Here is a 27,728-nt window from a genome sequence, read left to right on the forward strand (position 1 = left end):
TTGTTTCTAAGTCATCATCGAAATCCACACCCGTCATGCTTTACGGCACGAAGTTACCCTTGTAAAAGACGGCTTTTGATTGGTCAAAGCGTTTTTTGGATTGGGTTGAATGATTGGCTTAGCTTTGGACTTGGTTGATTTTCATTTCATCGTCCAAAATGTGAAATATCATACTAATAATTACACAATGTACAATAAGCTGTGTAACATTCATAACGTCAGCTTTTCTTCAAATGAACGTCAGGTTTTTTTTCTTAGTCTGACCAATGACAGACAGCGTACCATATGAAACAAGAAGCCGACCTTTGACATATTCTAGCGGCCATTTTGAATTTTGAGTTGGCGGTCTTTTCTGTTTGGTTCGACTATTTGTTGCGATATTCGCCAAAATACAGGCCAAAAATGTAAATGTCCGCTCAGATTCAACGGTGTAGTCGACTTAGAACTGGAATAGTTATAAGTTTAAGTTACTAGTAGAATTTTGAGAGAATTCTACTTGATTTTTCGTGTGCTGTACGACTTGTCTGACTGAATCAAGATGGCGGACAGTGACAAAATCATTCGTGCTTTAAAAAACGGCGAAGAGGTGGGGAAACTGGTGACGGAAATACAGGTAATACTTGCGTAAGGCGTACTTAAGTTAAAATTACCACAAACAGTTTTACATTAATCTAGATTCCTCTTTTTTTTGTTGTAGTTCTGACTTCTGAGGTACAAATGTACTTAGTACATAACTAAAGGTAGCAGGACTGGTCCGATTTATATCCACTCCTGGGATATACATGTAACATTTTTTTTTGTCTTTTATAGAAGTGGATATAACATTTTTTTTGTCTTTAATATCCACTCCCGTAGTATATTATAAAGAATTTTTTGTAAAGATTTTATTGTTGACCCTTTTGTTCTTGTGTAGACCTACCTCGCACCCTTGTTGAAGCCTGGAGCTTCACCTTCCCAACTGCCTGCTGCAACTGTCAAGAACTACTGCGTCTTCTGCATGAGGCTGCTCAGGGCTTGTCTGGACGTAGGTTTTGTTTTGTGTGTTTGTCTGTTAGTTTGAGCCTTTTGTTTTAGCTTTGCTCAGTAATATTGATAATAGAATATAATACTTAATAGTAAAACATTGGAAAATGAAGAGATCACTGTGAAAACGACAAAAATAAAAACACCACAAACAGTTTTCTGTCATATTGATAATTTAATCATTCACAGTTGTCAGGATTCCTCAGATGTACAGGAGGGGACCCATGTTAGAATCAGTTCGAATGTTTGAACTTTCTTAATCTCAGATTTAGTTTTGTAACCCTGCTGCCTAACCCCATATCCAATCATTGAATGCACAATTAGGTGCCAAAAACCTTAGCATGCTAAATGTCTTTTCTTTTTCAGTGTTTGGGGATTTCCAAACCTGGCTGTCCTGACATAGCCAACACCATCCGTGTGGCCCACATGTCCTACAAATGTATCCAGCTCTGCAGTCCTGTCCAGCGTGTGCCCTTAGCTCTGGAAAAACTTCTCTTCCACATCATGTCCCAGCTTCTCAGCAAAAACCTGCTGTCAGATGCTCTAACCATCGCCAGTTTCCTGCACCAAGAGTTAAAATCCTTCCAGACTTCCATGACTTCAGAAAAAGAAGGGGAATTCACCAACATTGCAAGGCACTCCTTCGATGCACTTTTGAAAGGCGCTCTCCGGATTTGCGATCTTAAGACTGTGTCTTCCAACTCAGTCGCGAGGCGAGAGCTAGGGCTTACCGCAGGACAACAGGCACTCCAAATCCTCCTGCTGTCCAACGTAGACCCCCAGTGGTATCTAGGAAAGGTGATCTCCATCGCAAAGCACTTCGAGGACATGTTCCAAGGATCTGTCCCGGGATACGAGAGCATCTCAAAATTCTGTCAAGCCTTGTATAAAGACTTGTTGGAGAGTGCGGATACAAAAGAAGACAGGACACAAAGCCAAGTCTGCCTCCAACAACTTGGCTTTCAAGTGTGCCGCTACCTTCAGCTAGCCAGAAAGGAGAGCAAAGCAATGAACTTTATCGACCAGGTGATGCAGGACGTACAGAGGATAGCCTCAAAGAAACACAAATCTCAGGACAATCTGCTTTCAGCATCAGCAAGAGTATTCAAGGCATCGCTGCTTTGTAATGCAGCAGTAGTGGGGAATACAGCAGGCAAACCAGACTGGGGAAACATCAGCACAATCTTGGAAGAATCGAGTCAAGTAGTCAGGGACAGAATGGATGAGGTGAGATACTGTTTGCAAAAAAATACTTAATGTTCATCAAGATTATAATATAGTAAGGTTTTTACCTATTTTTATTCATTTGTGATATAAACTTTTAATATCAAGCTGCGATGGAATTGTTACTCGTAATTTACTACTAGTATTTATGAAAAGGGCTTATATTATATTATCATATTGAATGTAACTGGGACCAGTGTCTTTTAGAAAGTTAACATACCAAGTATTGTAAGGAAACCCACAATTCAGCAATATGGCTGAAAGTGATTTTAACCTGAATAAACCATTCATCATTCATTCATCATTCATTCATTCATTCATTCAGGTGAAGCACACTGCAGGCATGGCGTTACTCGAGGCGTACAACCAGCTACGGAAGGGTCTGGAGAATGTCTTAGATGCTGGAGGTCAAGGTCAGGGCATGCTGTCCATGTTAAGGTCAGAGTTCTGCTCAGTGGAGACAGCCTTGACCTTGTTCATGGATGTTCTACAGGCACAGAGAGGACAGGACAAGGTGAGACCAGAGACTTGATTCATTTTTGAGAACAGGGAATTTATACTCCTAATAGCAGGCAAAGCAATACGGTTGTACAAAGATTTCTGTGCAAAGAAAAAGTTTAGGTGCATAACAAAATGAATGAACCCAAGTTCCGTACAAAGATTTCTGTGCAAAGAAAAAGTTTAGTAGGTGTATAACATAAAATGAATGAACCCAAATTCTGTAGCTAACTTCAAAGTCCTAAACATGTGTTTCAGCCAATCTTATATTATAAATATTTTTTCTGACACACAAATGTTAAACCGTTGTACAATAGTATTTTGATATTAGTTACCGAACTTGAAAAAACAAAGTTTAACTATCTACAGAATGTTTTTTCCTTATAAGACTATACAATTAGCTACCGTAGTTTTAGCTCAAACATTTTTTCTTTATTTAGGAACAGAAAACATCACCAGGAAGACTAGATAGTCAGCAGTGTGTGAAGCTTCAGATGGCAGCAGTTTACCTCCTACTGCAGCTGACAAAACATTACATCAGTGTTCGTGGTGACAGTGAGGTTCTGCCTCGTTCCCTGGTGGTCGTGCAAAGGGCCATGGGTATCATCGAGGATGTGTCATCAGGGAATGGGGGAGGCATGTCTACGTCTGAGCTCAAGTACCTAGGTAAGTTCTTACTTATTTTTAAAGTAAGGGTAATAGGTAAGTGATGTTTCCAAAACTCACAGTGCTTTATCCAGAAAGGTTCTGGATACTAGTAGTCAATGGGTATCCAGAACCGTGCCTAGGGCAAACCTACTTCTTGGATATGCAGAGACTATCCAGAACTGTGCCTGATCCTGATCACCATTCAGATATAGACTATAGTACTACTACTGTAGTAGGTAGGCACGTTTCTGGATTATAATTATAGTATTTTTTATCTTTGTAAAACACGAAATACTGTTTGTATGTTTCGTTTTCACCAATTTTTAGTCCCAATCTGTCGTGTCTCCAGGCTCCCATATTTACAACCTGAGCATCTGTGTGTACAGCCACGGTTGGTACAAGGAAGCCCTTCCTCTCATTCAGACAGCAGCGCAACTCTTACAGAGGTGGTGCCAGACAAGTGGGCAACAGGACAGTGCCAATCAGGTAAGTATTTCAAGCCTGGTATTAGCGCTATGTACCTAAACCCACATTTAGGCTCAGGTCCGGATTCAAGTCCAGGGGTTTAGGTTCAGTTCCAGACTCGTAAGTCTGGACCTAAACCCATGGCATATACAAAATTGCATATTGCTTTCAATGTTGTTTGGTCACAACTTTGACTATATAACATGGAGACCAACACAGACGTTTCAAGTAGCATCCACTACTTTTCAACACTAACTATACCTTGTCATATTAATCCAAGATACAAATTGAAGAAGGTTAGACACCCAGGTAATGAGATACAAAATTTGATACAAACAGTTACTCAAGTAACTGGATAGATTAGAAAACTCACACGTTTCAATTAGCATCCATTGCACTTTTTGTAAGAAAATTTTGGTCAAAATTTATCCAGTTGCTTGAGTAACTGATTTCTTGTGTATCTCATTACCTGGATGTCTAATAAACTTCATTGACATATCCATGTATCAGTTAAAAAAATGAATGGTATGTATTTGTTGTTCTTATGATTTTCCATGTTTTGAAACCAGCAGAAACTCGCAGAAAGGTTCTGGTTACTGAGTGAGTGTCAGTTGAAGCTTGACCTCTGCGAAGTCGCCATGACCTCTGCTGCTTCTGCCCTATTGGCTGACCCAAGTCACATGGTCATGCCTGTGGAATCATGGGTAAGGGCCAAAAGGCAAGCAGTGGAAAAAGACGGAGACCTCAGGACAAGGTATGTACGCATTTTATCCTTAAAGTTTACATTTTTAATGGTACATACTAGTTTTAGTTGTAGATATAAAATCAGTAGTTTTAGGTAAAAAAATTGGAATTCCCAGATCTTTAGGTATACAGGACAGTGCCTATCTTTGTTCCTATAGCCCTTGAGCCACACAGTAGGGGCTAATCCACTGGTAGTGGTGTGTGTTTAACTCCCATATACACAGGTCACAACAGTAAGGTACTCACTCACTAGGGTTGGGTGTTAGTCCACTGATAGTGGTGTGTGTTCAACTCCCATGTTCTTTCCCATGCTCCTACTGCATGGGCTATTGCACTGGTATAAAAATGCATCAACCCAGATAAAACTTATGGAAAGTTTTTTTGTACTTGTCCAGGACTCTGAGGGATGCTATCCGGTCGCTGGACTCCAGTGCGCTGAACCAGGAACAGATGATAAAAGTTCTACAGGAGGAACTCAGGGTGCTACAGTCACACAGGTAGGGGGGAGGATTTTTTTCTTTTCATTTTGTTTTTTTTTTCTATTTAGCCGGGGTGGCTTTTTCCAGTAGCCCTGCTTTATAGTGCTAGATACAGAATGTATCTATACAGATACAGATACAGATGTATCTATTATACATTATATATATATGTTCCAGATATGACAGCAGCTATGAGCAGTACTGTGTGATCTGTGACCTACTGGATGTGCAGGGAGACAGCAAACTGCAGGAGAGAGCTCACACCATGGTACAGCTGGGACAGCTACTGCTGAGCTGTCCTGGTACCATCACATCCAACTGGTGAGTACCATAGTCTGTGTATAGATCAAACGATGGTACATGTACATGTATAGCTCACACCATGGTACAGCTCACACCATGGTACAGCTCACACCATGGTACAGCTCACACCATGGTACAGCTCACACCATGGTACAGCTCACACCATGGTATAGCTCACACCATGGTACAGCTCACACCATGGTACAGCTCACACCATGGTACAGCTCACACCATGGTATAGCTCACACCATGGTACAGCTGGGACAGCTACTGCTGAGCTGTCCTGGTAACATCACATCCAACTGGTGAGTTAGTGGATACTAGCTGAAATGTTGACTTTTCAATATCGTATCCAGTTGCTTGAGTAACTGCTTTTTGGCGTATCTTACTACCTGGATGTCTAACTCCAAGCAGATCCCTTTCGGTGGCAAAAAGACAGTATCAAATTGGTCGCCGGCCACCAACGGGGGTGGGGGTAGCGACAAAAAAACGGCCATATAGAAAAGGGTAACGATCATTCCCCCACAACCTTTGCTTGGAGAGTAGTCTAACCTTCATTGACGGATTGATTGAATTGTTCCAGCACCGCTGTTGAATGCTGCGAAGAAGCTGTCTTCCTATTGGAGGAGATGATAGCCAATCAGGGATCAGGCTGTGCGGTATCCATGACAACCCTCCATGACGACCTAGCAACAGCTTACATGTGGCTGTACATGTGTAAAAGACAGGAAGAACTTGCACTGGTGAGCTTTCTTTGGTTTAAAAGTCTTTGGGACTTTAAGAATTTTATTGCAACAGTCAAACCTGTATAGGTCATAAGGACCACCTGGTGACCACATTTGTGGAGTTGTGTGGCGTAACAGCAGAGCTTTCGGCTCAGAACCAAGAGTCCCTGGTTCGAATCTGGCCAAGTCACCAACCTTCTGCCCTTGGGAAATTATATATAGGCACTTTACACAACTTTCCTCCCCTCGCTGAGGTGAAAATGAGTATGCCAGAATGATCATTATCATGATTGTGGGCATTAAAGGAAAGGACACAAGTATTAAGAATCCTGTCTATAGTGACCACTTGTCCAAATATACCAGATTTTATCAGTCTTCTTTGCTAGTTCTGACTCAATGTTCCATGACTCATACTGCCTTGTGATATTCCAGGTTCCTAAGCTAGAGTCCTCCCTGAATCAGAACGACAAAGAAAAGGACAAGGACTCGCAGCTGACTTACACAGAGAACGAAGCATCACTAAGCAAGCTTCTAGCCAACATCAACCTACAGGGCTGTGAGTTAGGCCCTGAAGAGGTGGCCATGGCATCCCTGGACTGTGCCTTAGAAAACTGGTGCGTTGTGCTGAAGGAGGGGCTTGACTTGTCGGCAGTGCGGAGTGTGGAGTCCACTGCAAAGTGCCTAAAAATAACATCATCCATGTATGGACTAGCAGGCAGGGTAGGTAGACCTTTTAGTTTATTGATCAATTTAAATTTAATCAATGGATCATTTCATTACACTGCTCATTGCTCTAGTTATCAAGGTTTGCTGTACCACTTTTCCTTGGTCCCTTTGATAATTATTCCCATTGACACCAGCATTAAGAATCCTGTCTATAGTGACCACCTGTCCACAGACCAGATTTATTCTACAGTTTTTACTCATTGTGATGCAAGTTATAGCCAAACAATGTATGTGTTTGTAGTCCTTTTGATAGTCCAGGGCTCAACATTCATTTCTGGGAGTAGGTATTTTGAGCCCCATAGATAAATTTTCTGTCTTTAGTGACCATCTGTCCACTTTTATCTCTTATTTCAACACAATGTAGTTCAGATGTCTCAAATACTCCTTGTCTCCTCAGCCTTACCACCAGGCCCAGGCACACTGCCTACTGATTACACTAATGGAGGCCGTGCAGAACTACGAAGAAGCCGTGTTTACCGTTGCCATGGCAACCATCAGCGCGTGTCTCCATGGCAACAGTCGTCATGCCGACCACCTCCTGACCAAAGCAGAGAGCATGCTGGGAAAGTTGGAGATAGACAGTCGGGCTTCGGTGATGTTGAAAGTTGCCAAGAGTCACTTTTTGCTTCTCACTGGAGAGGTACTAGTAACCTACTGTATAATGTTATCTTATTTGTATGTTGTTCAAAGACAATTTTTCGGTGCAAGTAAACCTTTAGGTTAGGTTTGATTGTTTCCCAGATACTTTTCAAACAGAGGTTCAGGCTTTGGGTAAGTTTTTATGGGTTTCTACCTAGCTTCCGTAGCTTTTGTATTGGTACTAGTATCTATTTTTGTGGTCCCATATTGGATAGTGATTGATACATGTACCTGGCCAGTTTGATACTATCTTGCCAATTTGATGCCATCTTGTAGCCACCAAAAGATCTACTTGCAGAAAAATGATATATCTAACTCTCAAACTGCATCCCTTTGCAGGTTGGTGTTGGTTGGAGGCTGGTGTGTGAAGTTTTAGCCAGCCCTATACTGGAGGAGTGTTCTACCATGTGTTACATGTTATCTGCCCAAGCAAGACATGTGCAGTCTCTCTACCTCAGGCTACCCCCTGGACAAGCTAACATGGACAGAGCAGGTTTGTGTGGTTAGTTGTGGAAGTTTTGTTTTGGGTGACTGTCGGTTTGTGTGTTTTGTGTCAGACGGTGACCAGACATGTGCAATCAGAAAATAGCACATAAAAGCTCCCAAAGACCCTGAAGACCCCCAAAACCCCACCCCCAGTTTTTGGCATACTATGGAGGCTACCATTTTCGACCCTGTGAGTGAGTTTGCTGTGATGGTGGTTTCAGATGGAAGCTGTTTCGAATCAGCGTTCGATGCCTTCAGAGTGAGACTATCTCTCGCAAGACTGCTGTTTGGAGAGAGGCTGAGAGCAACCGATCAGCTGGTCTCAGCTACGTCTGGGCCTAAAGCAACAACAAAGACCAAGAAAGGTAAGTTGGAAGTTGTAACAGATTCTGAAGTTGTTTTTTACTAGTTGTTGGGTATTGTATGTCCAATGTGACAAAAGCTTACATCATACTAGAGAATGTTCAGTATATATCATTATATGGACATATTAGCAGTATTTTGTGATATGCTTACATTCTTCTTAAGTCTCATTTTTGAGCTGAATTTTATTGTGTGTCCTATATAAGTTATAAAGTTTAACTTAAACTTGTCACAAAACGTCTGCTTGTATCATGGAGTGGACTATAAATTGGTGTTAACAGAGCAGGTTGTCTGAAGCATAGGCACCTGTTTATGAAACACCAGACAGCAAACTTGCCCCTTTTTCCTCCCTTGTACCTGGAGTGCTTTGGTCACAAGGGCTCATATGGGGCATACAGCAGCCACACTGACTTGATTATATGGATGACATTCATGAGTGCATCAATTTTTGTAGACGACTTCCACACAAATTGTGATCATACTACTAATACTGTTTTATGGGTACTTAAAGGATGACAGAGCTTGAGAGAATTTTTTTTCTTTTATTAGAAGATGCCAGGGCTCAAATTCCTTTTTGCTTGCACTTCCAAGTCTTCCCAAGTCAAAAGAAAATTTTTGTTCCACCTTCATGACCACTTAGATTTCAAAATGAAGGCAACTTTTTTTGTCAATTTTTTTTCTACTTGCACACTCAGATCAGTCTTTGGGTGCCCAAAGTATGCCATCCATATACTTAATTCAGTATGGCCTTGTCAGTAACTTTTTATGTTGGAACCAAGTTTTAGCTTTGTACATTGACACAGGCATACTAGGTTTTTGCTTGGTGTTCTCAGAGCAGGTATTCTCTAGCCCAGACTACCTGTTTATACGGCACCAGACAGTAACTGCCTCCTCACCTCTCCTGGTGCCATGAGTATTGGTTACTGGGTCTCTTCTGGGGCACACATACAGTAGCAATATTGTACAAGAGATAACTGGAGATGTGCAGTATTTCGGATATCTACCTGTATCTAACTGTGCTGAATGAAATGTAAAAGAAATAATAGCAATGGTTTTTGAACACTATTTAGTGTGATGCATACTTACCTAAAGTCTAAGTGGTGCAGGAAAACTTGTTTTGTGCTAGTATGCAGACAAAAATGAATTTTTTCCTTGGTTTACTTCAGCTGAGCACACAAGTTCAAGGGTGGACAAACAACCCAATGTCCCTATGGCTACGGGACAATCTTTTTATGATATCTCCCCCCCCCCCCAGGTTACCCCCACCTGCCCTGGTGGTGCTGTGATGACTTCCTCATCTCCCTGCTGGACGTGGGCAGGCTCTACTCCGAACAGGGCTGCGTCAAGGAGGCCAAGTCCTACTTCTTAGAGGGGCTGGAGATAGCCGCAAACTTCAGACTGCCCAGAAGGTGACTTATAGTACCTTATCTCTGTATCTGTATAGCCAGAATAACTGCCTTTTTCAGTGACACTGTGTCTGTATCTGTATAGCCGGTATAACCACCCTTCGGCGTAACACACCAGCTTCTGTATCTGTATAGCCAGTATACCAGCCCTTTGGCGTAACAGAAATTTAATTTCTTATTTCTCACTTTAAAAAAATCATTATGCAGGTCATACCAATATAATCTATAGCTTGTTGCACATGTATTTTTATGAAAAAGAAGACAATACAGGATCAGAAATCTTGCCGCCCCTATTTATACAATCACATATAATATTATTGAAGAAAACCCTTTGAGCAATTTGTAGTTGACTAAAGTGAATATACAAGTCATCTGAGTGAAAAAAAAAGATATAAGAATAAGACATTTTAAGAGGAAAAAGTTTCTAACAACCCCATAAAATTTTTCCCTCAGATGTGCAGAGTTCCTGACAAAGTTAGCTGAGGTCGAACTTCACCGCGGGCTGACCGAAGACTGCCAGCTGCTGCTGAAGGGAGCCTGTAGTGTGCTTCAGACATCTACTGACGACAATCCAGACCTCAGGAGACCACTTCTCAGCAAGGACTACTCCCTGTCAAGAATCAGTGTCAGTAAAGACAGCGTTTCATTTGACGAGCAGTCGCCCGGCCCCAGAAAAGACACCAGGACAGCCGTAGAGAAGGAGAAGCCAGGAAGTAGGACTACTACTGTCACTACCAGTAAGAAAGATGCAAGGAAAGACAGGAAGTCAGGCGGCTGCTTTGGGTTCGACTCTTTGGAGAGTGAGGAGGAGGAGGATGAAGACGATTTCATCCGAAGCAAACCGCTGACAGCCTCAGTATCCCAGCAGCTAGAGGATGATGGGATAGACTCCGACCTAGAGGATTATGGGAAACAGCAACACCAGCCGTCCTTTCCCACAATGCAACTGCCGGACTACGTCGGGCACGGTGCTAAGTGCGCGTGCTCGGCGTGTAAAGACGTCGCCAGCCAGACCTCGTATTTGGACGTCTTCCTCACGGCGACCGAGTGCGCTCTGTCGGAGGGCCTGCCTGCTGTTGCCATAGCAACGGCCTCAGCATCGCTGAAGGTTCATGGGAAGGCTTGCACTAGTGTTTCAGCCATGATGAAAGACTTCTGCTTAGCTCTTTTCCACGGTAGGAACAAAGAGACCAAGACAAAGAAGAAGTCGAACACTGAATCATTCTTCGCCCCTCAGCTTGCTCTGCTGCACTGCAGACTGTCTGAGGCCTACTTGATGCAAGAGAACTTCCCCAAAGCCAACTCGAGCATCGAGGCAGGGTTAAACCTCTTTCACGGTAAGGTGCGTGCCATCCACCTCCATTCCAACACACACGCACATCTGCTCTACAGCGCCGCCCTGTGTGCCATCCTCCAAGAAGCAGCCAAGTGCAACTGCTCTCCTTTTGATGTGCTCAACTGCAACACCAGCAACCAAGCAGATGTAGTTGGAAACCTTGAAAAGTGTATGGCGAAGTTGTCTCTCAAGCCTGGCCAAGGTAAAGATTTCAGTGCCACGAAACAGGAGGCAAAGGAGTCTGATGTGTACAGGTCTTTGCAGGCACTGGAGGAAGATACAACGGCCACCTCGGGCAAGCCGAAGAAAAGACAAAGCAGAAAACCAATCATCAAGGTTGACTCGCCAGAGGTCACAGAAGTCATTGACCCTGAGGTCATTTCAGTTGAGGATTCAGATGATGTCTTTGTGGTCAGCAAGCCGAAAACATCACGGAAATACGTTGCTAAGGCTTCTACTAAGAAGGATGTGAGAAAGAAAAAGGCGGAAGATGACAACAGCGATCCTGAGATCATCCCAGACTCTGACCCGGACGAATATTCTGTCAAGAAGTCATCAACGGCATCTAGGAAATTCTTCACATCTAAAACACCTGCCAAGGGGAGCCTTAACAGGAAAGAAGACATCAGTAAAGTTCCAGACAGCAAGAAAAATGAAGATTGTATCAGTGGTCCAGTGCAAACCCCGTTGCTGGCTATGAGGGACAAAGTTGTTGATGATTACACTTTTGTAGGAAGCCCTGAGACTACCAAGACCAGGAGAGGTAGAGGTACAGCCACAAGCAAAGCAAACACAACAGCACGAAAACCTGCACGAGGGAAGAAAATCCAGGCTGGAGTCACCGAAACTGACACGAAAAGGAAACCAAGATGTACCAAAGCAACAGAGAAAGCTACCTCAAAGGACTCAGTGCCTACTCAAGCCAGGCGTGGAAAGACTTCTGATTCAGATAGCGACGTGCCGATCGCTTTAGCTCCGTCCACACAAAAGAAAAGACCACAGAGGAAGGCAGCATCAGTGGTGTACAAGGAGGAGACTTCATCTGAGGACTCAGAAGCTTCAACTGTCCAGAGCAAACCTAGAAGAACAACACGACAACCCAAGACAGCTCCCCCCACCAGAGCCCGGGCGAGAAGGGTGACTAAGAAAGTGCCGATTGATGACTACAGCTCTGGTGATGAGATTTTGCGAGGGGCAAGTAGTGAGGAAGAAGACTGTGCACCCATCGTCAAGGTTTGATATTAAGTCCTCTTCATTCTTACCAGTAGTGCTCAAATCCAAAGTTCCTACCATTGTATCTATCCTACTATAGCTACTCTAGCTCTTGTTTGCTTTAAATTTCTGATAGCTTAATTTCCACAGAATAGTCTAGCTCAGCACACTGGCAGAACATGCCCGTGCAAAACCTGTAACATATTGTGCATTAAGCACTTCGACAGAACATCTTGTTTTTAAACGTTCAATGTTTTGTTGAATCATCAAGTCTAGAGGTGGTTTGGAATGACATCCCATCTATGGTTTTCAGTGTTGTGTTGGAAAGCATATTGTCTGCAGCAGGCAAAATTCTGATGCAACATTGACCAACAATTCAGCAATATAATAAATCCAGTTAAAAATCTGGGTTTTGCACTGACACAGTATGTTCTGCCGACGTGCTTTCTAGCTTCTTTCTCTATCGATATGTGACTGTATTCATTCTTTCTTAATGTTGTAATTTCAGAGAAGAGGCAGGGCAGCTAAGAGTAAGACATCAACAGCAGCCAGAGGCAAGAAGGCTCCTACCCGACCTAAACCATCCACAGAGGATGTGGAGGTTCTGAGAGAGTGTGTGCAGATTGGTGAGGAGGACAGCACTCTGGGCTCCACACTTCTCACCAGTAGCTCTGTACAGGAGGCAGTGCCTGTGCTGGGGGGACGGATCACACCGTGTGGTAAGGAATATGTGACTGTATGTATTACCTCAAGCCCCTGCCACACATTGAGGATTTCACAACTTTACTCCTGACTATTCCCCCACCTGTGTGTGTGGTTAGGGCCTAGGGAGTAGCATGGAATCTAGCCTCAGAATACGGCTATCCTGACGGCTCAAAATTTATGGTCAACAAGACTTGTAGGCGATCTTGTAAACCTTGTTCTAAGCACACTGTCACTGATCTTGCTTACATCGTGTGTGTGTGTGTGTATTTTTTTCTCTCATAACATTTTGTTCTCCCAGGTTTGTCGATAGCTGATGCCTCTCTACACTTGGAGACAGCTCATCACCTGATACAGCACACACAGCCCAGCCTGCTGTCAGGATTGGATAGCATTTGTTCCTGTGCTGCCTCTATTCATCCTCTGTCTTACAATATTTTCTTTTACCAGGTTCATCGATAGCTGACGCCACTCTACACTTGGAGACAGCACACCTCCTGATACAGCACACCCAGCCTAGCCTGCTGTCCAAGATGATTGGTCCTGTGCTATTCCTGTCCTGTTTTTATTATTTTTGTGCTTTCTTTTCCTCTTACAATGTTTTATTATCACAGGTTCGTCAATAGCTGATGCCACTCTACACTTGGAGACAGCACACCTCCTGGTACAGCACACGCAGCCAAGCCTGCTGTCCAGGAGGATTTTACAGCTTTTGTTGCTGTGCTGCCTCTATTCATCCTCTGTCTTACAATGACTTCTTTTACCAGGTTCGTCGATAGCTGACGCCACTCTACACTTGGAGACAGCACATCACCTGGTACAGCAGACACAGCCAAGCCTGCTGTCCAGGAGGATTTTACAGCTGCTGTTCCTCTGCTGTTTTTGTGCTTTCTCTTACAATATTTTGTCATTCCAGGCTCATCAATAGCTGACGCCACTCTACACTTGGAGACAGCACACCTCCTGATACAGCACACGCAGCCAAGCCTGCTGTCCAGGAGGATTTTACAGCTGCTGTTCCTGTGCTGTCCCGAGGACAGCTCCCGCCTGGCAGCGTACTACATGATGGAGACTTGCAGTGTGACCTTGAGACACCAGATGATCGCCAGTCTCCACAAGAAGATCAAGTAAGACTGCTTTAAAAATTTTTTGTGCACCTAATTTTTCAGGTTGGGTGCACCTGAGTACTAGTGCACCTATCCCCAAAAATGAATTTCAAGCCCTGAATTATCTCAGGATTAATCTTAGTCCATTGTATTGCTTCCCTGTTATAATTCTATGATAAGTAGCCCCTATTTTCCTTTTCCTCAGGAAACTGCAGAAGGCTGAAATGCAGGCACTGACAGAAAGTATGGACCAGCTCTCTCTTACCCAGGCTCCCTCAACACAGCGGAAAATCCAACACCTCCGGAACAAACAGGACATCTTTGCCCTGCATGCCTCTCACTCAGAACACAGCTACACAGCCCACAACATGCAAGACGTGCTGGCCAAGCAGCTACCAGAGGGTGGGCTTTTATGGGACTTTTTATGTTCACCTTTGCAGAGGGAAAAAATGATTGTTATGTTTACTGAAGGAAAACATATCGTTTTTGTTCAGTTTCTACCTCTTCTTCTTCTTCTTCTCAAACAGTGACTCTGACCTGACCAATGACATGATTTGTTGACGTTTGTCACCATGGTGACTGGTGTTGGGTTACATAATGTTGCAATTTCATGGTCTGCTCTGCTCCTGTCACCATATTTTATATATATTTTTACTAGTAGTACATGTATGTGAATGTGTTTGAGGAAGAATTAACATAGCAGACAATGTCCGAAGGTAAACATTATGTATTTGCTTTGAAAATGCTACTTCTCTAGTTATAAATCTTGAGTCTAAAGTTTACATTTGTTCTACATCGTAGGTTGGACAGTCTGCAGCATGGCGCTTGTGTCAATCAACCCCAGTTGCCATGGAAACAAGCTGAATCAGCAGTTACTCATCATCACAAGGCTTCAGGCAAACAGTGAGCCCCTCATCGTCAAGATCCCCATTTCTCAGGTAACTTTATCTCAACCGGTGCAATAGCTCAATTGGTGGAATGCTCGCTTTGTAACCGGGAGGTCATGAGTTCAAACCCCGCCAGGTCATACCAAAGACTTTGAAATGGTACACACGTCTTTCTCTGCTTAGCAGTAGCACTCAGCACATATGAGACAGAGTGTGGGAAGGTGAAACACACAGCACTACCAGCGGACTAGCCCCCTGCTGTAGTGCTTGCACAACTGTGTCGCCCAAGGGCTACGGAAAGGGAGATGGGCACCACCCCTATGCTCTGCATGGAGTGGAATGGGACCTTTTTGTATGAGACAAAATGAATTAACATGGAATACTGAGCCTCTTTGCTGTCAATGTCAATAATCTTTCTTTGGTCTGTCTCCCCCAGGCGATGTTGGAAAGGGAGATACTTATGAAACTAGAAACCATCCAACATGACAACAAGACCAGCGTGGCCATTCAGGACAAGAAACAGTACTGGAAGGCACGGCAGGACCTGGACTCACTGCTCAAGGTAATAAATTATATCCATCATGTATTCATCCTATCATGAAAGTTCATCTGTGTTGGTATTTGTTTAAAGTTAAAACTTTTTGTCCAACACAAAAAAGTTCTTTCACCTATAGCTAAAGCTTTTGACCAGTCACTCTGGTCTTCCTCAGTAGACTGACCCAGTGAAGCTTGTCATGTGGCTTCTTTGAAGTGTGACGTCAACACTGGGTCAAAGGTGTCTGGTAGACGATGTCGACCCCGTCGCGGTTCAATGAAGGGTGATGGGCCCTGATGTATATTGCTAGAAAATTGCAACATGATGTAACCCAACACTAGTCACCATGGTGACAGACGTCTGGTTCAGGTCATTGACCAGGTTAGTGTTTGGAATAGGAGAGGAAACAGAACATTATCAAAAAGTAATGACCAAACTACCCTCGACTGTTTCAGGACCTGACCAAAGCGATGGAGAATGATGTGCTGGGTGGATGGAAGGGCGTGGTCCTCGGTTCCCATGGTGACAAGAAGAGGGAGAAACAGCTGAACTCTGCAGCAGCAAACGTCTGCAAGGCTCTGGGCTCGGACAACAGAGTCGACTGTCAACTTCTTAGGGTAGGATCATGTTTCATCCTTGATTGATCTATTTCCTATTGATCAAAAATCTGCAATAGGTCTTTTGGTGACTGTGTACTAACATGTATGTCCCATGTCAGGTCTTTGTCAACTGTAACACCTAAGTACTTATATGCTGGCACTACATCCAATACTTCCCTGTTGATGTTCACTTGTAGTTGATGTGTTCTTAATAGTCTCTTATTTGTCCCAATAAGCATGGCTTTACACTTACTAGCATTAATTGACAAGCTGTTGGCTACAAACCAGTTGGAAGGTCTATCCATGTCAGATTGCAAAGCCTGTTGAATAGTTTCAAGGTCTGGGTACCTGACATATACTACAAAAACTGTTACAGTAACAAAGCAGTAAAACCATCTTAAATCTTGAACCTGAATCTTATTTTGAGCTGAATTTTGATGTTCCCAAACTAAATTTTGAGTCCTCCTACCTCCCCTGCCCAGCTCCTGATGGACTCCTGGTCATACCTGAGGAAACGACACAGACAGGACGCCCTGGCCTTCCTGCTGGGGACCTCCGCAGGCTCACCCCTCCTGCAGAATGGTTTGGACCTGATGCAGAGGGAGGTCAACAAGGTCAATGACCTCAACGACCTCCAGGACAGGGGACCGGTCATCTTGGTTTTGGACAGGGTAAGGCAAGACTGTCAATTGTATACTAAACGTTTTTTTTTTTTTTTTTTTTTACAACCAGTGAGTTTTTATATTTTACATCTGTAATCTTCTTTAGGGTAGGGCAAGACTGTCTTTTGTTAGAATATGACTATGCACAGAGCATATAACATGTCAATCTTACAGGCCAGAGAATTCCACCTAATTCTATTTGTGATGATATACAGCATTACAGGTTTCATTGGTGCCAGCTTCCATTTTCTAACTGCAGTGTGGCACTAGCTGACAAATACCACTATACTTTCAGGAATTTATTTTAGCCTGTGTTGTGTATAACGATTGTGACATCACTCATCTTTTTCTTGCTGTTTCAAACCTGATGTCTGAAATTGTCAGCAGTTGTGATCATCATGTACTGTTTTTACTTCTGGGAGGTTTGGAATCTCAGATTTCTTTTCTCAGAAGTTGCTTCCCAGTTTATGCTAAAAAAAAGTTACTCAAGCAACTGGATATGATTTTGGAAGTTGCTTTAGGAAGTTCGGAAGATCCAGTTTCTTGAGTAACTGTTTTTTGGCGTATCTTATTACCTGGATGTCTAACCCGAACCAATATTTCTGTGTGTTCCCTGCCAGACCCTGCAGCGCCTGCCCTGGGAGAGCATCCCTCTGCTACAGCAGGGCAAAGTGTCCCGCATGCCGTCTCTCAGGTTCATCCTGTCCCACCTCCACACCATGAGGGTAGGTCAAAACTTCAGGATGCTTTGGAAAATTAGACAATGTTGCATCTGATGTCACCCTCCTCTCACTCTTCGCACTTCTTCTACCACAAGTCTACATGTAGTTCACATTTGTCTTCACCTCATTTGAATATCAATTCACATTTTATTTATTGTTCAACTACAGATCACTGATGAAAAGTAGTGGATGCTACTTGAAACGTCTGACAGTTTTAAAAATCTGCTTTTTGCTTGAGTAACTCAGTTTTCTTATGTATCTCTATACATGAATGTACATGTATATCATAGAGTTGGTTCATCTACACACTAAAGAATTGTGCCTTTTGTTGTTCCAGTCTGTCCCAGGACATGTGTTGTGTGACGGTGTGGACCAAAACAACACATACTATGTGTTGAACCCACGGAACGACCTGGCTAGCACTCAGGCCTACTTCCAGGACGACTTCAAGAAGTGAGTGGACACTGCTACTCACATGTTTTAGTAAAATGTTGAACTTTACTCCAAGTACTCAAAGCAAGTTTATTCCAACACAAGGATTACACAGAGATCAAATTTTCTACCAACACAGATGAACTTTCATGATAATTTTTTACATGTTTGTTTGTTTGTGGATGTGTTTGGTTATGTGTGTGCATGTGCTTGGGGGAACATTGTCTGATTCATACCTCTATACAAACCATTGTGGTGGAGGCTGCCATCTGATTGTCTGTATAACAACAAGTCAACTACACAGTGTAGCTTAGGTTGCAGTGCTTCTAGTTTGTCGCTCCAACAAGTTTTACCAGACTTTGTATATCAGTTTGTGTATCTCCATGCTCCTATATGTTTGGAGGCTAATGAATAAGATATAATACAAACTTGTTTTAATTTTGTGTTGTATTTCTGCAGGAGAGGTTGGAATGGGGTGGCCGGAGTCTCCCCCACCACAGAACAGTACATCAGTGCTCTCACAGACCACGACATGTTTGTGTATGTTTATCTTTCTTATCTATAACCTCTAGTCCGTGGGTTATAGCAGAAGGTATTGTATGCGTCATTACACCATTTGACATATCAACAGGAAAATGGTCTGTGGAGAAGTTCTGGGTTTGAAATCCATCGCTGAAAGTCCCCAGTACATGAATTTTTCCTTTAGGAATGGCCCTTTGCACCAATATCCGAATCCCTATTTGGCCAAAGTGAAAATGAATACCTAAACTAAGTTAAGACATACTCTTGGAGGGGGCTTAAAGTGGAGGTGCCATATTTGAGGAGAGGCACACCTCAAGGCTCAAGGGGTACACATAGTATCCAAGCAAACAAAAAATTGTCAAGCCAAATACAATACAAAAGAAACTCTCATTCTCAGACACTGATATAAGATAGCAGATACTACATGTATGTGAAATGTATAATTAATCCAGTTGATTGAATTATTTTGTGTCGTACACATTAATGTTTTACCTGGATGTCTTGCCATCACCAACCAAACAATGAATGAAGGAAAGTTCTCCCTTCTTCAGGTACTGTGGCCATGGTGCAGGGCAGGTGTACCTGAAGGGGGATGAGGTACAGAAGATCACCACCCGAGCCACCACCCTGCTCATGGGCTGTGGCAGCGGCCGGCTCTTCGTGGAGGGGAGCACTGAGGCACGCGGCATGGCGCTCAACTATATACTGTCTGGGTGGTAAGTTAGGGTCTTCAACTATATACTGTCTGGGTGGTAAGTTAGGGTCTTCAACTATATACTGTCTGGGTGGTAAGTAAGGGTCTTCAACTATATACTGTCTGGGTGGTAAGTTAGGGTCACAAGATATTAGTAGTCTCTGCCTGCTGCCTAAACCTTTAACCAATGGAGAATGGTAGCCAAATTGCCATTTTGTTTGGGGAGCTCTGAGGACCAAATGTTTGTGCAGGGGAGCACCGAGGCACACGGCATGGCGCTCAACTATATACTGTCTGGGTGGTAAGTTAATAAAGATTGTCCCAGTGCTCCTTAGTTTTAGCCCTTGTGTATTTACAACGTATGTATAGAAATCCTGTCGATGTAATGACTTGACGACTCTGATTTTAATGTCCTGTCCTTATCTTATGTAGCTTGTTGTCTTTGTCTCCATGTAGTCTTGTAGCTAGTCGGGCAACCCTGACTGTCTTTTGTACAGCTGAACCAGTGTAAAAGTAGTTCAAAGGCCTTCAACTATATTTTACATGGTGGATGGCAAGGTAATGTCACGTTTTACGTCAGAATTTTTTCATACGTTTCGTTCTTGTTTGTTTGTTTGCCCAGCCCCAGTATTGTAGCCAACCTGTGGGATGTGACAGACCGTGACATCGACCGCTTTCTCCAAGCTCTCCTTAAATCCTGGCTAACCTCCGATTCAAACTCCTCACTACTGGAGTTTGTCAGCCAATCGCGCGAGGCCTGCAAGCTAAGGCACCTGATTGGTGCAGCCCCCGTGGTGTATGGTTTCCCTGTACATGTTAAGTAATCTGATTGGCTAGTCAGTCAACCAATCATGGAGGGCCTACAAGCTAAGGCACCTGATTGGTGCAGCCCCCGTGGTGTATGGTTTCCCTGTTATCTGATTGGCTAGTCAGCTAGCCAATCATAAATAAGCTGCAACAGTGCCAAGCCACCTCATTGGAGGAACCACCGTGCCTTTTTCTTTCCATGAATTTGATTGGCCACATGGCCAAACATAAATATAGAATAAAAAATAAACAGAATGCATGAAGTTTCAGTATTATATGTAATGTGATTTTTTTGTTATCTATTTGTTGAGTTTGTATTTATAACATCTTATTTAATCTTATTTTGGAAACTGTACATTGTAAATTGTTTCTCCTTGCCAGAGTTATTCACTGTTAATTATTCTTGCATGTGTATATGATTGTGTCGAGATCCGTCCTTTCAACGTGTTGTTTTTTCCTCATAATTTTCACTAAATGTTGTGCTAAAAGTTTTTCTTAACAGTGCAATAAATGACAGGTTTCAAATTCCCATGTTCAACCTCAATACTGTTAAACTGGAAAATAGACATCTTGGTAGAAAAAGTGATGGTATGTGTATTTTATTTGTAAAAGTTGAAATAAAGATTAAATGATATATGTATTTCCTTTTGGGTACATGATACTGACATAATTAAGAAGCAATGCATTACACAAAAAGCCTTTTTTTTTCATTTTGCAAAAGTTTACGATGGTTACTAGTAAGGGTATCAGCAACATTAGATTTAACATGTTCTAATCACTTGTTTCTGAGTCTCTACACAACCGTACATGTATATACAGAATTCCCTTGACAATGGTCACTATTTTTGCAACAGACATCACATCTTTTCCAGTCCTTCCAAGTGGTAAGCCTTCCACACTAGGTTCTGCCACGCATTTTTGCCTCTTGTGTCACTGCAAATGAAGGATGAAAACATGTCAGTGTTTGGAAATGGTATCACATGACATATAGATTTTCTACCAGCTCTAAGTAAAAGCCTTGAAATGCTGGTATATTAGGGTTAGCATACACTATGGGGTGGTACCAGGTTGGCTAAATGACAATTTTCATCTATGCTGAACTACTATAAAGTTTGAGGGTTTTTCGACAGAGCAAATGCATTATGTTTACTCATGGTCCAGCTCACTGCACTGTTTATTCTTACTAAAAGCCAAATACATCAATATGTAGAGTGAGCAGGCTCTCCAACTCTGTTCTGCTACATAATATAACCCAACAACACAGGGTATTGCTACAGCTCTAGTTACCATGGTGACAGACATCTGGTCCAGGTCTTTGACTTAAATGTTTGGTATGGAAGAAGAAAATGTTTTCCTTCTGCAAAGGTAAACAACAAAAAGGGCTAGTGGATACTGCCTGGCCAATTTGATACTGTCTTTTGCAACCACCAAGATTACTACTATACTAAACCCATAAACAAGAAGAAGCACCCATGTACCTGTTGTGTCTGTCCGTCTGTTGGTGTCTGTGTGACCGGCCCCTGGACAGCCTGTGCTGCAGCTAGGGCCTTCTCTCTCCGCTCATCCCTGGTTCTGTACATGTGTGAGGCCACCGAGCCTACCACCCATCCACCGTACAGGGTCAGACCTAGTACAGTAGGGGTATTGTCATTAGATAGCTTTAAACAATGTCTAGAGTTAGAAGTTCAAGGGTTAGGTGTAACAAGTCGATTGGTGTAATGTAGCCGGCTGCCGCCGCGCCACGTGCCAGCAAACCTGGTGTGTTATGCCGAAAGGCGGTTATACCGGCTATACAGATACAGAAGCTGGTGTGTTATGCCGAAAGGCGGTTATACCGGCTATACAGATACAGATGCTTTCTACATACCAAGAGTGGTGCAGGTAACGTTGAAATTTACCTGCACCACAAGTATGGATTAGTGTGCACATGTACACACTGGATAACTTTTGGCCTGGTGTGCTGTGGGCCTGGCATCCAGGCTAGGATTATAGTAAAAACTGCTTAAAAACTACAACCATTATTTCTTTTATACTGTACTTTATAGGTGGTAACAGTCAATGCAAGATCAACATATGATACACAGGTCTACATGTATAACCCTAATACAAATGTACATGGCCCAGGTTAGGTGCAGGTAGACACATCCCCAACTTAAACTTAATTTTTACTTTCTTGGTTTGATTGATCGATGATGGGTCTCTTATGCAGTTTTACGGAAAACATGCTTGCTACAAGTTGAATGCATATCTAAAAGCATAGGGTTTTTTCTTACCGACACTTGCGACAACAAAGACCTTCTGTAGCGAGGTGAGCACGCCTGCAGCCATTGTCGTCTCTTTTTTTTTTCTGCAAAAAAAGTACATTTATTTATACCTAATAGCGGGAACCTTTGCGTAACAACTATGCCCCCCTCCCCCATAACGTCCTTTGCGTAAAAACTATGTTTCCAAAACATTTAAATTAAAACTACATACTCTTAAGGGAAAAGGTAACTTGATGGAAACGTGAATGAGTTTCGTTATTGTGTCTCCTACCTTAAATACGAAGATAAAACCGAGAACACGACCGAGTTTTTTAAGGTTAGCTACTGGCGCACACAGCTACACAAGCTTACAGGTCAAAGGTTACGGGATCAGGCGCCCTAGCGACTGTCATTGTTACTGCAGATCACAGCATTGTACAGTGTACTATGTCTATGCCTCGCGTTAGAAATACTACTAAGTAAATTATTTCCAAACAGATATAGGTTTCTTTTAGCGCTATTCTTTTACACGGAAAGCCTTGATGGAAAGTACGTTTGGAATACTTTCTTGTACATTCTGGTTGAAATTAACGTCTCCGAAGTTTCGTGTGCGTACTATTAGGCCCTATGGAAGGAACGGTTCAATGAGATATTTTTGTCAGCAAAACTCGATTTTTTTCAGCGAGACGTGATTTTGGTTGCACCTCAAATGAACACAAAACCGCCATGAATAATCATTAACATGGCCGAAGACAACTTCATTGAAGAGTCCAGGTTTAATAGACAACTCTCTTCTGTACCCGTACTAGTACATGATGCGGACTCATCTCTAGTGTGTCGATAGTGCTAGTGACTCCCTGCCTCATATATAGGTAAGTGGAAGTTTTTCTGCCGTGTGTATAGAATTATCATGATAACTTTCGTTATGTGAAGTCATACCTGTAGTGACAATTATGTACAGTAATATATTTAGAGAGGTAAAAAAATCCCCTTTTTACCTCCATGATTCATTTTACTTGTACTTTTGGAGATGTATGGTTTATAACGAATTGAACAGGCTTTTTATGTCTGTTTTGTAGTTATCGTTCAACGCAGCACTCTCAAATTTGGAAACATTAATACAACCACCCTTGTCCTGTAGTGTATTACACTCATGGGAACTGAAATCCGGTCTTACAACTACTTCCTTGTTAAAAGATCCCTTGGGCCACAATTATATAATTATTCGGAAAGATTTCTCAAACACAGGGATGTACATAATTTGTTTATTTGCAAATCGCACCTTATTATTTGGGGTTATGGATAATAGAATTCGGCAAACCTAATAGATGAATAAGATGAAGAATTAATAAGGGTATTAAACATTTTCCATTGAAACTGCACGGGCAGGCATGGTGACCAAACTTCCCTAGCCCGGTAAATTATTACGCTTGCCTATTTTGCTACATTTTACAATGTTTCTGGCAGTGTAGTTGTTTCATTTTGGTGTCTGCATCTGCTAACCCTATGCAAAATTTCAACAGTTACGAGACCTTAACTCTCTTAAAAATTCTACAAACACGTTTACCTAGTTGTCAAATTCAACCATTTGTTTCTCTCTTTTTTTTCTTCAGTAAATCACCATATGGCCAGAGGACAGAAGATGGCGCTGAGAATACGCACCAGTCACAACAGGCTGGTCCTGTTAGTTGTAGCCTTGATGGCGGCTTACTTTAGTCTATATCTGATGGTGCTTAGAATAGAACATCTTGAACAACAGCTGGACAGAAAGTTGTCTTCAACGCACGGCAATGAAAGCAGCTCGGTACAGAATCCGCCACACAAGCCTGTATCTGTGGACCCTCACAGTTTCAACTTCACCATAGATATCAACAACCCCGAGGCGTGTCAGAACGGAACAGTTTTCCTGCTCATTCTCGTCACTACTGCTCCACAGAACCACCGAAACAGGTATGAGATTCGCCAGACTTGGGGCAACGTTACGGAAGCTTCCGGAGTCACCATCAAGACCGTTTTTGTCACAGGAAAACCTCAAAGCAAAACTTCACAGGAAGCGCTTGAACGGGAAAACGCCGAACACCAAGACATCGTGCAGGGAGATTTCCTGGACTCCTACCGAAACCTGACTTTAAAAACAATCCTGTGTTTGAGATGGGCGTTCCAGTACTGTCCACAGGCACGATATGTCATGAAAGCTGATGATGACACTTTTGTCAGCATATTTACACTCGTGAAACACTTACAGACGTTACCCTCCGGTACTACAGACTTGGTAACAGGTTGGGTGTATGAGAGTAGAGCTCCGCTTAGAGATCCTGACTTTATACCTAAATGGTACGTGAGCAAAGAGGAATACCCTAGGGAAGTCTTTCCCAAGTACCCTGCCGGGTTTGCCTATGTCATGTCTAATGACACTGTACTTAAGATTTACCAAGCCGCTTTAGACATCAAGTACTTGTTCTTAGAAGACGTGTATATCGGTCTGTGTATGGAGAAGTTGGGCATCAGTCCGGTGCACCATGACGGATTTTTTCCGGAATTCGTGCCCATTCCGTCGTGCAAAGTTGACTGGCCGTTGGCCTCTCACTGGGTGAAAGACCCCGAAGTCATGCTAAACAACTGGGCCAACCGAAATGCGGACTGTTCGCAAGTTTCCGAAGCGCCTGTGAATGAATGAATGCATGAATGCATGAATGAATGAATGAAGTAGAGTATCAGACGTCTTGAACAATAAGGCTGCCAAATGTAACAGTGACTTCTAACTGAAATTGTTGCCTTTTGATGAATTTATTTATAGTCACGTCCAACGGGACATACATGTATGTATCTGTCTCAACATTGAGACCAAAGATAACTAATAAAGTTAAATCAGCTCACTCATCTTCTGCTCATGATCTGTTCTGTTCTGTTCAGTTGGAGTTTATTCCGATCCACAATATTATATAACTTCCATAAGAGCTACTGCATTAACATCCTCAGCAATAGACAACTACGTGTAGTTCTTTAATCTATTATGGGGGGAAGGAAATTATTACTTATAACTAAAAACTTTACAATTTTCCTTCCAATATCTGCTTGAAGACCGTGTCAGTGTGTCTCTGCTTGAGTGTTTGTACCGTGCATTGGCCGACACGCGTGAAAATTGTGAGATTTTGGATTTGTTTCACAAGATACGGGATACAAGAACAGTTGAGCTAATTTCTAGTTATGTGAAGTCTTTCTCGCTCGCATTTTTTCAGCACCCCCCCCCATCAGAAAATGAATGGTTTGCCCCTGTTTGACACATGCATTGCCTCCGGGTGTGTTCAGACAACTGTCTGTATTATTTGACGTCTTCTACACTTTAACACCTAACTACGTACTTCAAGGTTCTTGATTGCAGAGAAAGGTATTCTGACTAATGGTAAGTTTATCTATTTGTGTACCTTAAACATAATGGCAAACGAAACTATTGCGTAGTTGTCAGCTGTGTAAAGTAATTTGTGTCAAAGAAAGTGTCAACACAAAATGAGCTACAACTTTGTTCAGAAATTCTCCATACTGACAGCTGGCCTCAAAAAACCAAATCTTCTGTGTTGTTTGTGACGACTTGAGAAAGTGGTTGTCCTGAGGTAAGGACTAATATAACGTTTAAGTCTGAAGCGAACTTTAGCTAAATGCAGGAAAAGTAGGTTATCAGACAGGTTTCTATTCATGAATATGGAGAGGCAACGCTAGTAAAATAATTGTAACACGCAACTTTTAAAAGCTGCATGTGTCAGTGAACAACACTCCAGCTACTTTCTATTCAGCCATTTTGTAGTATGACCAGAAGATAGATACTAAACGCTATCAAACATTTCCTTACCCCAAAATACTGGTGTACAAAAGAAGCCATGTTAGAGAGCCGGTTGGGTTGGTACTCTCATCCTGAACCAAATGTGTATAATCATAAACAGGCTATATTCGTCATATTATGTTGATTCTATGGTTGGCAATTAGTTCAAAAGAAACATTCATTGACTGGTCGTGTTTGTGAATATACTACATGTATTTTATTACCTGCGAAAACAGTTCTAACGACATGTTACATTGTACTCTTTATTCAGGTGACACTGAGATGAAATACACAACGATGTATTCAGCCAAGTACAACTCACGGTATGAAATGGTACGTATACTGGTCCATCCTAAAACCATAGAAAGACATTATCAGAGTTATATTAAGATATCACATCCATTTACATACTTCTAACAGTATTCACCAGTTTCATTACTGTGTAAGGTATATCAATGCACAAATACAATGCCAACGTATTCGTAACATGTGTCCAGAGAGGCATACAAAGAGGGAGAGGAAGAGAGGAACAGAGAGAGAAACAGAGAGAGAGAGAAAAAGAGTTAGAAAGAATGTCATCCAAACCATTCTGTACATTTGCTCCCACAGGTCAGGAACAGACAGCTACAAACAGCGATCAGCACCTTACGCTATGGCCGTGCCTGGTACGGGTATATAGGCGCCGTGATGCTCCTATGTGTGGTCACAGCCTGGTTCAGTCTGTCCCAGCGACTTGAACATCCAAAACACAAGGACCTACACAACGGACTAGCGTTACACGCTTCTAAAGATGTGTTTGATAGAGACGCTTCCAATAGGGATAGAGTTAGTAGCACCTCTTCATATGTTTCTCACAATAACCCATGGCCTCACCCGTACACATTCGTACTGAACAATCCAGACAAGTGTAAGGGTGGTGAAGACGTATTTCTTCTCATCATAGTCACCACGAGACATCTGAACCACAGACAGAGGTATGAGATCCGTCAGACGTGGGGAAAGGAGACGAATGTTCCAGGTGTCGGTATCAGAGTTGTGTTCGCGGTAGGGTTAGTGGAAGACGCCGTCTTACAGAAAGCTCTGGAGCACGAGAACAAACTACACAAGGACTTCATCCAGGCGGACTTCATTGACAGCCACAGGAACAGAACACTGAAGACCATCATGAGTTTAAAGTGGGCCGCACAGTTTTGCCCCCAAGCTAGATTCGTCCTAAAAGCCAATGATGATGCCTTTGTTAACATTTTCAGTCTGGTGAAGTTTTTAAAAGACCTTCACGTCACAAAGTTCATCACAGGACGAGTTTTCAATAAAACAAAACCAGTCAGAGATATAAGGTTCCTAGATAGATGGTACGTTAGTAAAGAGGAGTTTTCAAGAGAAATATATCCTCAGTACCCTGGAGGATTTGCTTACGTTATGACAAACGACACAGCAAATCTCATATACAGAACGTCACTGATTACAAAATATCTGTTGTTAGAAGACGTGTATGTAGGAATCTGTCTGGAAAAGCTGGGGATAGTTCCTGTACATCACACTGGGTTCTACCCGTGGTTTGTTGACGTGGAGTCCTGTAACACTGACTGGCTGGTGGCTTCTCAGTGGGTGAGAGAACCTGAGGCTATGATGGACATGTGGAACTCTTTGACGTCTGACTGTTCTGTTAACTAGCTAAAGTGCTACAATACAACTTTGTAATTACAATCATATTTTATAAGAT

At 42.6% G+C, this 27,728-nt stretch overlaps 1 protein-coding gene and 1 long non-coding RNA gene across 2 annotated transcripts; one reads left to right on the top strand and one right to left on the bottom strand.

The window, feature by feature from the left end:
- The first annotated feature begins 321 nt into the window (after positions 1-321).
- On the top strand, positions 322-27,687 carry LOC109479122 (separin-like). Its single transcript, XM_019780992.1, is given in 30 exon segments — positions 322-613; positions 914-1,024; positions 1,390-2,250; positions 2,573-2,761; positions 3,186-3,411; positions 3,743-3,879; positions 4,428-4,612; positions 4,998-5,099; positions 5,259-5,402; positions 5,968-6,127; positions 6,542-6,829; positions 7,233-7,475; positions 7,814-7,967; positions 8,182-8,325; positions 9,579-9,732; positions 10,183-12,130; positions 12,788-12,996; positions 14,291-14,487; positions 14,887-15,023; positions 15,409-15,534; positions 15,963-16,124; positions 16,589-16,777; positions 17,389-17,493; positions 17,828-17,943; positions 18,382-18,462; positions 18,996-19,160; positions 19,761-19,960; positions 23,802-24,591; positions 26,555-26,579; positions 26,615-27,687. Coding segments are annotated over 30 exon segments (8,688 nt in total). The 5' UTR covers positions 322-538; the 3' UTR covers positions 27,680-27,687.
- On the bottom strand, positions 20,529-22,294 carry LOC109479212. The gene is made up of 3 exons (XR_002140780.1): positions 22,219-22,294; positions 21,424-21,572; positions 20,529-20,878 (listed from the first exon to the last, which is right to left on the bottom strand). It is a non-coding gene; the product is annotated as an uncharacterized LOC109479212 (long non-coding RNA).
- Positions 27,688-27,728: the final 41 nt, after the last annotated feature.

This window comes from Branchiostoma belcheri, unplaced genomic scaffold (genome assembly GCF_001625305.1).
Source record: "Branchiostoma belcheri isolate BF01 breed outbred unplaced genomic scaffold, Haploidv18h27 scaffold47, whole genome shotgun sequence".
NCBI classification, from domain to species: domain Eukaryota; kingdom Metazoa; phylum Chordata; class Leptocardii; order Amphioxiformes; family Branchiostomatidae; genus Branchiostoma; species Branchiostoma belcheri.